General features: G+C 37.0%; 1 protein-coding gene across 2 annotated transcripts in view; it reads left to right on the top strand.

The window, feature by feature from the left end:
• The window catches only part of LOC131146450 (uncharacterized), a 45786-nt gene extending 33305 nt beyond the window's left edge, over positions 1 to 12481 (top strand). Inside the window, exons 13-15 of one of the 2 annotated variants that reach the window (XM_058096072.1) lie at positions 5253 to 5402; positions 11630 to 11766; positions 12083 to 12481. In XM_058096072.1, the coding sequence (XP_057952055.1) occupies positions 5253 to 5402; positions 11630 to 11764 (285 nt within the window). In that variant the 3' untranslated portion in view covers positions 11765 to 11766; positions 12083 to 12481. Of the gene's footprint in view, positions 1 to 5252; positions 5403 to 11629 lie in introns of both variants that reach the window. The other variant, XM_058096073.1, reaches the window with a different exon arrangement.
• Positions 12482 to 12722: the final 241 nt, after the last annotated feature.

Raw genomic sequence — 12722 nt, 5'->3', positions numbered from 1 at the left:
GTCGGAAAATGTCATTCACAAGACTTTGCCAGGTCAAAGTGCATTCGTTAACCCAGAAAGCATAACCAAGAACTTGTAATGGCCTCGTGATTTCTAAACATAGTCTTCTAAATGTCATCCTTGTGTATCTGAATCTAGTTATAGCCTGATCTCAAGTTGAGTTTGGTGAACTGCTGGGCACTGGGCACCTCCCAACTCATCTAATAATTCATCCACAATAGGGATAGGATATTTATCCTTCACAGTGTTCTTGTTCAGTGCTCGATAATCAACACACATCCGACCAAGAGCCATCATTCTTCTTCACTAGAAAGACAAGAGAAGAATATAGATTGACACTTGGTTGAATAATGGCTGCAGCTAACATTTCTTTCACTAACTTTTCTATTTATGATTTTTGAAAATAGGGATAGTGATAAGGACGAACATTAGTAGGGACACTACTTGGCAATAGAGGAATACGGTGATCATGTGTTTGTTGAGGTGGCAATTCCCGTGGCTCTGCAAATAGTTTTGAAGATTTTGAAATAAGAGAGTCTAGCCCTTCATCCTGGTTAGATTGTTGCAACTCTAGTGCTTGAAGATGTACCAAGCAACCATGTTGCTCCTTTTTAAGAAGCTTCTCCATATAGTGGATTGAAACTATAGTGGCATTACCACAAAATTTGCCTTTAAGACTTACTCTCTGACCATTCATGGCGAACTTCATAACTAGTTTAGAGAGATTTCAAGCTATATCACCCTAAAATCCTTAACCATTCAATACCCAAAACCACTTCATAGTCGTCTAGTGGCGACGAAAAGAAATGAACACGCAAGCCATGGTTTTGCATTGTAAGCTTAACCTTTGAATGCTTGCTTTGACATGTCAAGGTCCTTTCATCTACAGCCTTCACATCAAACTTTTCATATTGCTCCACAAGATAGGCTAGCCGTTTAGAAATTTTAGTGTCCATGAAATTGTTAGTGCTACCTATATCAATTAAGATAGTAATAAGTTGGCGTTTTAGGAAGCCACTATTTTTCATGGTTTGAGGATTAGCATAACCAGCTAAAGCATGAACTGAAGAGGTGATAGATTAATTATTATCATCATATTTCATACCTTATCTAAATAAGGGGTGTCATCCTCCCTCTTCTGACTCCACTGGTTCAATCATCAATAGTAGTCCCTTTTTGCAACGGTGCCCTCTATGCCACTTTTTATCACAATGGCAGCACAAGCCTCTTGTCATTCTCTCTTTAAGTTCCTCTTGAGTCAAACGTTTGGCAAGAGGATTGCAAGGAGTAGGTGGTGTGATAGTGCTACTGACATTCTGCTAGCTAATGGTCTTGTTGGAGCAATGTTGTTTTTCTCCTAATTTCTCTTCTTCTAACTGTGCAAAGGAAATTGTAGCATTCATAGTTTGTTGCCAACGTAGTTTGACCTCACACCAAATGTTAGGTAGGGGACCTTCATTAAAAGTACTGACGAGTTGGCTTTCATTCCAATCTTTAGTCCTGTTGATAGCCACTCAAATCATGTCTGGTACTCCAAGATAATACTAGTTTGGCGTGTTTTAGAAAGCTATCCATCGATATTCTCATATCTAGTAGGCCCAAAACGAACAAGTAATCCAAAAACAAATTTTGCCTATAAAGGCATTCCATAACAAGTTTCAAACTAGTCGTACCATTGAATAGCATTGCCATCTAGACTAATAGAAACAATCTCAACTTTAGATGTTTCTGGAGCGCGGTGAAAGCGAATGTATTTTTTAGCCCTGGAAACCCAATTGGTAGGATCATCACTATCTCACCCGAGCAAATTCCACCTTCATATGAGAAGGACCACAACCACGATCTCTTTGGTAACCTCCTTCATGTGCGTACGATTGCTCTCTACGATTAGCTAATGTAGAGGCATCATCTTCTCGCTTTTTGTGGGATGATGAATGAGTAGTTTAGAGAGCGATGCCTGGATCTCTCCAAATTGAAACTCAAACATATTACTAAGTTTAGCCTTTAGCCTAGCTTCTATTTCATACTTTGTTTAATTTTCTGAGGCCATTTCATATGAGTTAAGATCAAGAATTCCAAGATCTTGCTTCTGTTGGCGGGTTAATGACATCCACGAGTATGCTAGCTCTGATACCAAATGACTTACCCTAGGGTTTATTGTGGAGAAATTGGGGAAATTTTAAGCAGGGAAAATAGTAAGAGAAAATAAGGTTTGATCACTTCGAGGGGATCTGCCTCCAAATTAGCCAAAGGCTATGAATGGACTCAATCCCAATTGATTTGGGAATCCTAACACATTAAATAAAAATCCCAATGTTAAATAATCCTAACCTTAAATAGAATTCATCGGGATGTTTATAGATTAATTACATATCTCAATTGATTTAGGAATCCTAACAAAGGATCAACTCAGAACAGGTGAAAGTATCCATGGGAACTATATACTTAATTAGTGATGCTAAGTTGTGGTGGCGTGCCAAGTATGATGAAATTGAGAATGAACACTATGTAGTTGATTGTTGGGCAAACTTGAAGAGAGAGTTCAAGGCCTAATTCTTTCTTGAGAATGTTGAGTACAATGCTCGACGTAAACTGAGAGACCTTTAGTACCAAAGTTCAATCAAGGAGTATGTGGAATGGTTTTTTGCTTTGATGTTGTATATTCGGGACATGTTAGAGAAAGGCAAGTTCTATTTTCTCGAGGGCTTGAAACTGTGGGAAAGGATAGAACTTCTCTGATAGAGAGTTTAAGACTTGCCTACCCCCTAGGCTACCACAGATTGCTTGGCTGACTACACTTGAGAGAGTTCCACAATGTCCAAGGAGAATGGCGTGGGTGGAAATAATGAAAAGTCTTTCAAGAAGGGCAAACCCAAAAGTCGGGGAGCAGACACCAAGATATCAACTTCAAAAGAAGTTTTGTTCTTTTGATCATTCAACACCCAATGGTATGGGTAAAATGACATGCTTCTTATGTCGAGATCTTCACAAAATTGGCGAGTGCCCTCACAAACAATCATGCCTTAAAAGCTTCCATTGTGAAGGGAGCACTGCAAGATGATGAGGATGAGGAGGAAGATGGGCACAATGCCGTTACTCTATGCATTGAAGAGGTAGATGAAAGAACCAAAAGTTACTCATGCTAAAGGGTTAATGTTTGTGGATCTACTAATCAATGGGAAGAGCACCTGTGCTATGGTTGATATTGGGACTACCCATAATTTTGTTTTGCAGGCAGAAGAGCAGGGACTCAACTTGACCTTAGAAAGGGATTCATGTCCTATGAAAGCAGTTAAATCCGCGACTCAGCCTACATTGGAGTAGCCAAGCAAGTGATTGTGAAGCTTGGACAGTGGGTAGGACAGGTGAATTTCACAACTGTGCCATTGGATGATTTCCAAGTCATTCTTGAAAAGGAATTCTTGAGGGAGACTAAGGCATTATAGATGTCTTTTTTTGATCCCCTTTGTCTAATGGGAGGCCACCCTTGCATGGTGCAAGCTGTTGCAAAGAAAGGAGACGATGAGAAGTTCCTTTTCGTCATGCAACGGTGAACAAACATGTCTTGTGAGATAGACTTGCAGTGTTTGTCCGGGGATTTCCACCGACTGCTGTGGCTTCCAGCTGCTGCTGGTTGGTTTTCAGGCCTACGCTGGTGCTGGAAATTCTCCTATGATGGTAGACATGCAGGGGATTTAGGGTTTTAGTCTTCAGTTGATGGTGGCTGTTGGAATTTGGGTGGAACCATGCTCTGATACCATGTTGAAGAGTTGGGTAAATTGGAAGACCTAATTGCGATGATAGGTCTCTCTATGATATATGCCAAATACATAACAATGGCCATAATACCCTTACTAACCCACAAGCTAACTCCTGCTTACTAACACAACAATAACAGAGGAGTGACCCTAAATAATTGTAGTAATTAGTAACAAATAAAAGATTGATAAGATGAACAGCTAATATAGAGCGCAGGAAGTCTGCAAAATCCTTGATGTCAACACAGAGACTTTCACACTGCTTCTCGCCTGGTTGCAGGACCAGAATGAAGTCCTCTGCTAGGCTTGCACCAAGCATCAGCCGTCTGTGTCCCCAAACTCAGCTCCTTAGAAAGAGAATCTCACAGCAGCTCCTTCCACTTCCATAAACCTAACAGAAGATCCATCCAATACTATGCTATACTCACAACAGAACTTAACATAGACTGCACACTCCCAAAATTTAATCCTGATTTTGAATCACATCTCTTTCCCTCATTAACATTATGCCCTGTTACATCTAGTGCCTCTAAACTACACCAATCAACTGCTTGCTTCCCCACACGGCCTCAGAGCGCTTTGATCTCGCCTATCATTTGACCCTAATTTTGTTTCCTGCAAACAAACAAAATTGGGTTTTCATTCCCTTAAAAATGCTATCAGAACCATTTTCTGGATTCTTTCATTTATTCCCTTCAATTTCCAAGTAATTATTTCTAATGTCATTCTTATTCATGCCTTGGTTAGAACTAATATGTGTAATTCATCTTTTGTTGATAAATGGTTCTTTTTTATTTTTATATTACGTGACAACTTTTTATTGTAAAAAAAAAATTACATAACTTTTATGGTAAATATTTTTTTTGAGCCCAAATGGGATCACAAAAAGATGTTTCCATTGAGAAACGTATGTTGTTGCATTGAAAGTTGAACCAATATTCCTACTAGCTGATTAAATTTGTAGTTCATTCAATATAGATGTGGAGCCTAATCAAAGCAGCGAATGTTAGTATTTTTAAAAATTTCTGTCTCATTTTTTTTTTTTTAAAACCATGAACTTTTACTACTTTGGCTGGGTCCGTCCATGATACAAATAGAATGGGTTCCAAATTTGATCAATTCAATCCAAGAGTAGATGTCACTTTCTGTGGTCCCTTGCGAGCAGTGGGCACCACTTGGTACAGAGGGGGCTGGCTTATAATAGCAGTTTGTGTGTGTGTGTTTTTATTTATTTATTTTTTTTGGGGTGGTGGTGTTTGCATTACATACACGTGTGTGTTTAAAATACACAAACATCAAAATTACATAATAGAATAATTTTCCTTGTCAGTCAGCCAGAGCTACGTAATGGGGGATAATCTTTCCCAAGTTTTTATATGATACTTTACCAAGTTGAAGTATTGTTGGTTTTGAGCTTCCAATTAATGCTTTTTAATTTTTAGTTATTAATTTTTTTCCCTGGATGAGTTGTGAATATATTCTTCCATCTTGCAGAAAGTACTTGTACATGGATCTAGACAATCACAGATTGTGTTATGGAAAGTGAATAAGCGCACTCTTTGGGAACATGTTCTAGATGAGATGTACCATGCTGCCTTAAATTTGAGAAAAAGAGTAGCTTATGAAGTTGAAAAAGAAAAGGAGGTTCGTAAAATGTGCAATATTAGTCACTTGTGATCCTTTTTTCTTTTGATGAGTTATTATCTGTTTTCTACTTTTCTCTTAGTTTTTTCCTTGCCAAATTATTTTCTGAAAATTGATTATTTAATTTGACTTTAAATAGTTGAGTTTACATTTGGAAGAAGCTCATAAAACATGTTTCTTGTGGAGATCAGGATGGAGTGGGTTTTTGTCACACTGCTAAAGATGGATCAAATTGATAGGGCAGGGTCTAGGATTACAAAAAGGCAATGCCTCGTGGGAAAGAATATGGAAGGGATCTTCAAATTGCACTTAGTGTTTCAAATAACATAATAGTATTTATAATAATCCTAACAAAAAAATAATATTATTGTAATTGAAGATAATAGTCTCATTTAATAATTGAATTAATGCCTGGCTGGCTCATTTGATATAAAGCATTTACATGGTGTCTTGTTTTCCTAGTATTTGTATTTCTTTCATTGACTTGCCAAAGGAGAAAGAAAAGGAAGAAGAAAATACTTTAGTGTTGATTAGTGTATGCATGGATTCATTAAAAAGAAATATACAACAACGACAAGAAGCCTTAAGTCCCACTAGGCGGGGTCAGTTACCTGAATCCTTTTTTGCCAATTTACTCGATTTAGAGCGATTTCCTTTATTAAATTAAGGGCTATTAAATCCTTCCTCACTACCTCATTCCAAGTTCTTTTAGGCGTACCCTTATCCTTTTTCATGCTAGAAACAATAACTAACTCACTCCTCCTCATAGGTACTCTACTAAGCCTGCGTTTCAAATTCCCAAACCATTTAAGTCGTCACTCCCTTATCTTGTTTTTAACCAGTGCTATATTTGTATTCTTGTGTATATACTCATTACTTTATCTTTATCTTTTAATGTTAAACCACTCATGCACCTTAACATACACATCTCAACAACTTTCATTTTTTGTACACATTAGTTGCCCAACATTCTAAACCATAAAGCAGAGCTGACCTTATAGCCGTCTTATAAAACTTTCCTTTTAATTTTTAGGATATTCTATGATCACACAACATACTTGACGCACTGTTCCATTTTAACCAATAACAACAACAAAACCAAGCCTTAGTCCCACTAAGTGGGGTCGGCTATATGAATCATTTTTCGCTAATTTATGCGATCATGGATCATTTCTTTTGATATATTTAAGGATATTAAATCCTTACTCACTATCTCCTCCTAAGTTATTTTAGGTCTACCCCTACCCCTTCTATTGCCCTCCACAGTCACTAAGTCACTCTTCCTCACAGGTGCACTATAAGGCCTACGTTGCAAGTGTCCATACCATCTGAGTTGTCCCTCTCTTATCTTATATTCTATAGGAGCTACACCCAACTTATCATGAATATGTTCATTCCTTAATTCATCTTTCAATGTTATACCACTCATCCATCTAAGCATTCTCATCTCGGCAACTTTTACTTTTTGGATATTATGTTTTTTCGTTGCCCAACATTCCGATCCATATAGCATAGTTGGTCTTATAGCTATCCTATAAAGCTTCCTTTTCAATTTTAAGGGTATTCTACGATCACATAGCACACTTGAAGCACTTCTCTATTTTACCCAACCTGCTTTAATTCTGTGCATTACATCATCTTCAATTTCTCCTTCAGCTTGCATAATAGATCCAAGGTATCGAAATCTACAAGTGCTATTTATTTCTTCATCATCAAGTTTAACTTTGTCTCCAATATTCCTCCTATCATTACTAAAATTACATTTCATATATTATGTTTTATTTCTACTTATCCTGAAGTTTCTAGATTCCAAAGCTTCTCTCCATAATTCTAACTCAACCTCTACTCCGTCCCTAGTTTCGTCAATTAATATAATATCATCTGCAAATAACATACACCATAGAACCTCCTTTTGAATACTTTTAGTCAATTGGTCCATCACTAAAGCAAAAAGATAAGGACTCAAAGCAGATCCTTGATGTACACCTATGGTAATTGGAAATTCTCTAGTTTCTCCATCTATAATCCTTACACTAGTCATTACTCCATCGTACATATCCTTAATGATATCGGTATACCTACAACATACACCTTTTTTTTCTAAAACCCACCATAGAACTTCTCTAGGTATCCTATCATATGCTTTCTTAGGGTCAATAAATATCATATGCAAGTCCCTCTTCTTTTCCCTAAACTTTTCCATTAATCTTCTTAAAAGATAAATAACTTCTGTTGTAGATCTTCCAAGCATAAAACCAAATTGATTTTCTAAGATCTTTGTTTCTAACCTTAATCTTTGTTCAACTACTCTTTCCCATAGTTTCATCGTATGACTCATAAGTTTAATTCCACGATAGTTATTACAATTTTGAATATCTCCTTTATTTTTGTATATAGGTATTAAAGTGTTTTTCCTCCATTCATCTGACATTTTAGTTTTTACAATTGTATTAAATAAATTAGTTAACCATATAATTCTGTTATCACCCAAGCATTTCCATTGTAACCGACCTATCTTAATTCTATGCATTATATCTAGAATTTCTCTTTTAGCTTGCATAATAGATCCAAAATATCTAAATATATCAATTCTATTAATCTCCTAATTATCTAGTTTAATCTTCTCTCTATTGTTACTCCTTACATTACAACAACAACAACAAAACCAAGCCTTAATCCCACTAAGTGGGGTTGGCTATATGAATCCTTTTCCGCTGATTTATGCAATCATGAACCATTTCTTTTGATAGATTTAAGGATATTAAATCCTTATTATCTCTTCTCAAGTTATTTTAGGTCCACCCCTACCCCTTCTACTGCCCCCCACAGTAACTATGATATGAATCCTTGCCGACTAGTTGTTACTCCTTACATTACTGAAATTATATTTCATATATTCTGTCTTATTCCTACTTATCCTAAACTCTTTAGACTGTAATGTGACTCTCCAAAGTTCTAGTTTAGATCTCACTCCGCTTCCACTATCATCAATCAACATTAAAAGAAATATACTTACAAAAACATAATCAAGGAGGATAAGGTATCTTCCTAAAAAAAAAAGACACACACAAACTTTAAAAAAAAAATAAAAAAAAAACCAAAAAAATAAGCAAACAAGTCACAAGCAACTAATATTACTTGTTGTATCATTAGTTTATGTAGATTAAATTTTTAGAGGAATTGGTACCAATTTCATAGCTTAAATGAAAACTTGTTCAAAAGTGGGAAAATATAGAAAGTTAATGAAAATGGAAAATGCTAAATAATATCCTAGACCCTTGAATAAAATAAAATTATTTTATATTAGAGTAAATTGATTTGTTAGCTATCCTACTTAACAAAGTCTTCAATCTGCAATTTGTTTTGGTACTTAAAGTACAATTTTATAAAAACAGTAAACAATAATTAAATCAAACCACAAAGCATTCAACATTTTCTCCATATTTTTGTGGTTTTCCACTTACATAAATTTTTGTTTTTTACTTTCATTTCTGAGTGATGGTGTTTGTAGTGCTTTTAGGTGGCAAAAGAAAGAGGGGGTGGTAGGGGGAGAGCTGCCCATCTACATGAATGGCATACATGGAGAAGAAGAAGTGCATATTTCTCCCACGAAACTAACAAAAGGACTAGTATTTTCTTTGACCCCAAAAAACAAAAGGCTCAACACCCCCTTTAAGTAACTGGCAGAAGACCCTACCCTTTAATCACATCCTCTTTCTTTCGGCACATTGCACTTTTATAAAACAATAAACAATAATTAAATCAAACCTCTAAGAGTACATCATGTTCGCCATATTCTTTTTTGTTCTCCACTTGTATTTACTTAAAATTTTATTTTTATTTTCTTTTTTAGTAATGGCATTTGTTGTGCTTTTAAGCAGCTGAAAAAAAGGGGGAGGGGAGGTAGCTTGATCATCTATATGAATGATATACATGGAGCATCTCCATGTATATCATTGGAGATGAAGCTATGTGTCAAGGTCTTTAGAGTTTTGTGACCCAGACACATGGTTCTGGTATATGATTTTGACTTGAAGGGAATGTTGGTTAACCTAGATACAACTATGCAGATGTCATGGGGATGGTTCCTATATGTAATTGTGATATTGTGTTTGGTCTGGATAGTACTGATGGTGGTGTCTCGAACCTAAGATGATCATTAGATCCTTGGTGGTTACTCATGTCTAAACAGGAACACTGTAGAGATAGTACTTTTGGGGGGATACCAGGGGAACGGCCTACCTCCCTTGGTATCCTATTGGGTACTAACTGAGCATCTTGAGGAGTGCTTAGAGGTAGGCTCTTGACATCCTCGAGGGCGTGCCTTAGGCTTTCGTGTAAGCTTGATGGACGATCCATTTGGGAATGAGATTACATGATAATATCAGCCCAGAGGTTTGTTGTCTGCCCTCCTTGGCCGTTGGCTATCTTGTTAGCAGTGTCATTCTAGATCCAGTTGGATTATCAAGGGGTGTTAATCTTTTATCTTCCCTTAGTCTCAATTAACGGGTGGTTAGCAATGGGTATGCTAACAAGAGGTTCATGTAGTGGGGATGAGAGTTACCCTCAGTGCTAGAGGAATGTGAGTTTATCTCCCGTAATACTCAAATTTGGGTTCTTCAGTGATGACTTTAGTTGTTTCAAGGGCGTTTTAGCTGTGAGACTTGACCACTGGGTTAGACATTTGAGTATTTTCTTGGATAAGGATGAGTACGATTGGGCTGGACTTGGTGTAGTCTAGCTGCTGCATGGGCGTGACTCCTTGATATTTTGGGCAGATCTTGGTAAAGGTGATTCCTTTCGGCCTTTGAAATCTCCACGTCCTTGACACTATGCTTAGAAGAAGTTATGCATATTTTCCCACAAAAGCCACAAGGATTATTCTGCTTGACCCTAGAAAATAAAAGGCCCAAAACCCCCTTTAACTGGTAGATGACTCTTCCCTCTAAACACTCTCTTATTTCTTTCTTGCAAAATGCACCAAAGAACACAAAAGGGAGTCGAAGCCCATGCCTCATTCACATATTCCTGCTTTTGCAACGCTTAAACCAGAAATGGAATAGCCTGCTTACTGTCTCTAGCATTAGTTAGTGTGCAAGAGCAATGTCATAAGTCTGTCCCACACCTCCCTTATCATAGGAGTGGGCAATATAAAATTGCTGGAGGTCTCTTAAAAGGCGTCCTCAGGCCACAACAATCGCCCCACTTTGCGATTGTAGGGGTAGGATCATCAGTGTACGCAACCTTTCCCTGTTTTTATGCAGAGAAGCCTCTTTTTTTTTTGTAAATTTTAACTCCTGTTCTCCCTCTTAAAATCTCATCCTTGGGTTCTCATGTCAAGATAATATTCCTAGCTACTTACCGTGCAAAGGAAGAAAAAAGAAAAGTTCCCTCCCCCTTTCTGTGAGCTTTTTGGTCATCCATAATCCAAATACTCTTCGTGAAGACATCCACACTTGCAGCTGTGCAGAGAGCAATAAAAAGATGGTGAGGAGAATGATCTACTTTCGTTTTCCTCCTCTTTTCTCAAGCATCCACACCACCCCAATTGATTCATGATTTCATCCACTCACACCTGTGGCACCTCAGCCGCTAATCCACATATTAGCCATCAAAGCCTTATTAAAATCCCTGGAACCTTCTAATACCCAGCCCACCTACTTGATAAGAGTACATGCCTCCCAGTAGCTCACTAGGTGGAGCTTCTTTAGATTCACCCCACAGAAAAAGCCACATAAAGTAACAAAAAATAAGTGGACATAAACGGACATGAAGTAACTTCTTCATTTCAGTCTCCAAGAAGAGGGATGGGAACAAGCAACATAAAGTAAGTGGAGAGGTGCTGAGGCATGGAAGGCACTTTACAGTAGTGTTATCTTCAATGTTCATTGTCAGCTTGTGCACTAACCTAGACACTGGTATTTTTGGCCTTGTGGTCTTTAGAATTTGGAGCCTCTAGGGTAGTGTCTTTGCCCATCATTAAGCAGGATTGGAATTTTTATTTTTATTTTTATAGCTTTTTTGTTTTTTTGCTGTGTTTGTTTTTTAAGGTTTTGTATTGTTTTCCCTGGGAGGATGCCTTATTCTCCATTTGTATTGCTTTCCCTTATTCTTAATGGAGTTTTTTCTTGCTCCAAAAAATAAAAGAATTGACTGACAATTTCTTTACCTTGCTGTTGTCATTGTGATAACTATCAACCAATCATGTGCTTTGAAACTTGTGCCAGCTTTTACAGCTTCCAAAAGACTCGCGCACTGAGCTACAGGAGAAAAGACATAAGCGATTGACAGAGATCAGGGTACTGTTGGGATCATCCCTTCTGAAGCTTGATGATGCTATCATGCTTTTCCATGACTTCTGAGTGTAAGTCTCATTAGTGATAAACTGATAACAAACCATTAGTACAAAATGAAGGGATGGAATCTTTGGATATTCAACTGCCTTATCATTTCCTTCCTCTTGCTTTATCTGGTTGATGAGAGAATGAGTGGAAAGAAAAGAAAGGTATAGAACCTTTTTCTTTTTTATTTTATGATTAAAAGCATCATTTTGTGGCAGTAGAGTTCCAGTTTCTAATGCCCAACATGATTGGAATCTGTAGGATTCAATTTTCATTTTTTTCCCCTTCTATCAACGACTAAAGACACTTATTTTTTTGCCATGATTTTTTGCTTTCCAGAGCATTGCATGTAAGGTGGAACTTTCTAGCTCTATTTTCATGGACCTTTGATGAACTGTAAACTTAAAGTTGAGCTAGCTCCTTTCACCCTCTGAGAACTGTATATTTGCCCAAACAATGAAAGTGAAGGTTTTGGTAGCTTGAAGAAATTATAGAAGCCAGGCCTTGAAGACTGTAGCTACTTGAGATGGTAATTTGCAGTCAGGAGAAATGTTCTGTTTTTGTAACAATTTTTTTAGCAAATGATTTTATGCGCAATTTTGGGATTACTTGGACATTGGTTGCATTATATTCTCAGGACATATTTTTGGTTGATCAAATTGAATCCTCTCCCCAGTCGTAGAGGATTTTATTTTATTTTATTTTTATAATTTAGATGTCTGATATTTTCCCAATAAATTTCTGTTTTGATGGGCTGCCTATATATATATATATATATATATATATATATATATATATATATATATATTCCAGTTACCATGTTGCATGCAATGCTAATCTACCTCAAGGCAAGGTTACATCTATATCAGTTTGGTTGGAGATTTGTTAAAGTGGGGATTTGTATTAAGTTCTGTATCCTTATAATTCTGTACCCGTGCAAAAAGGCAGGGGTCTCATGTGTTTGGGCTAAACCTTGTGT

Source organism: Malania oleifera, chromosome 13 (assembly GCF_029873635.1).
Source record: "Malania oleifera isolate guangnan ecotype guangnan chromosome 13, ASM2987363v1, whole genome shotgun sequence".
NCBI lineage: Eukaryota > Viridiplantae > Streptophyta > Magnoliopsida > Santalales > Ximeniaceae > Malania > Malania oleifera.
This window is presented reverse-complemented; position numbering and strand designations above follow the sequence as displayed.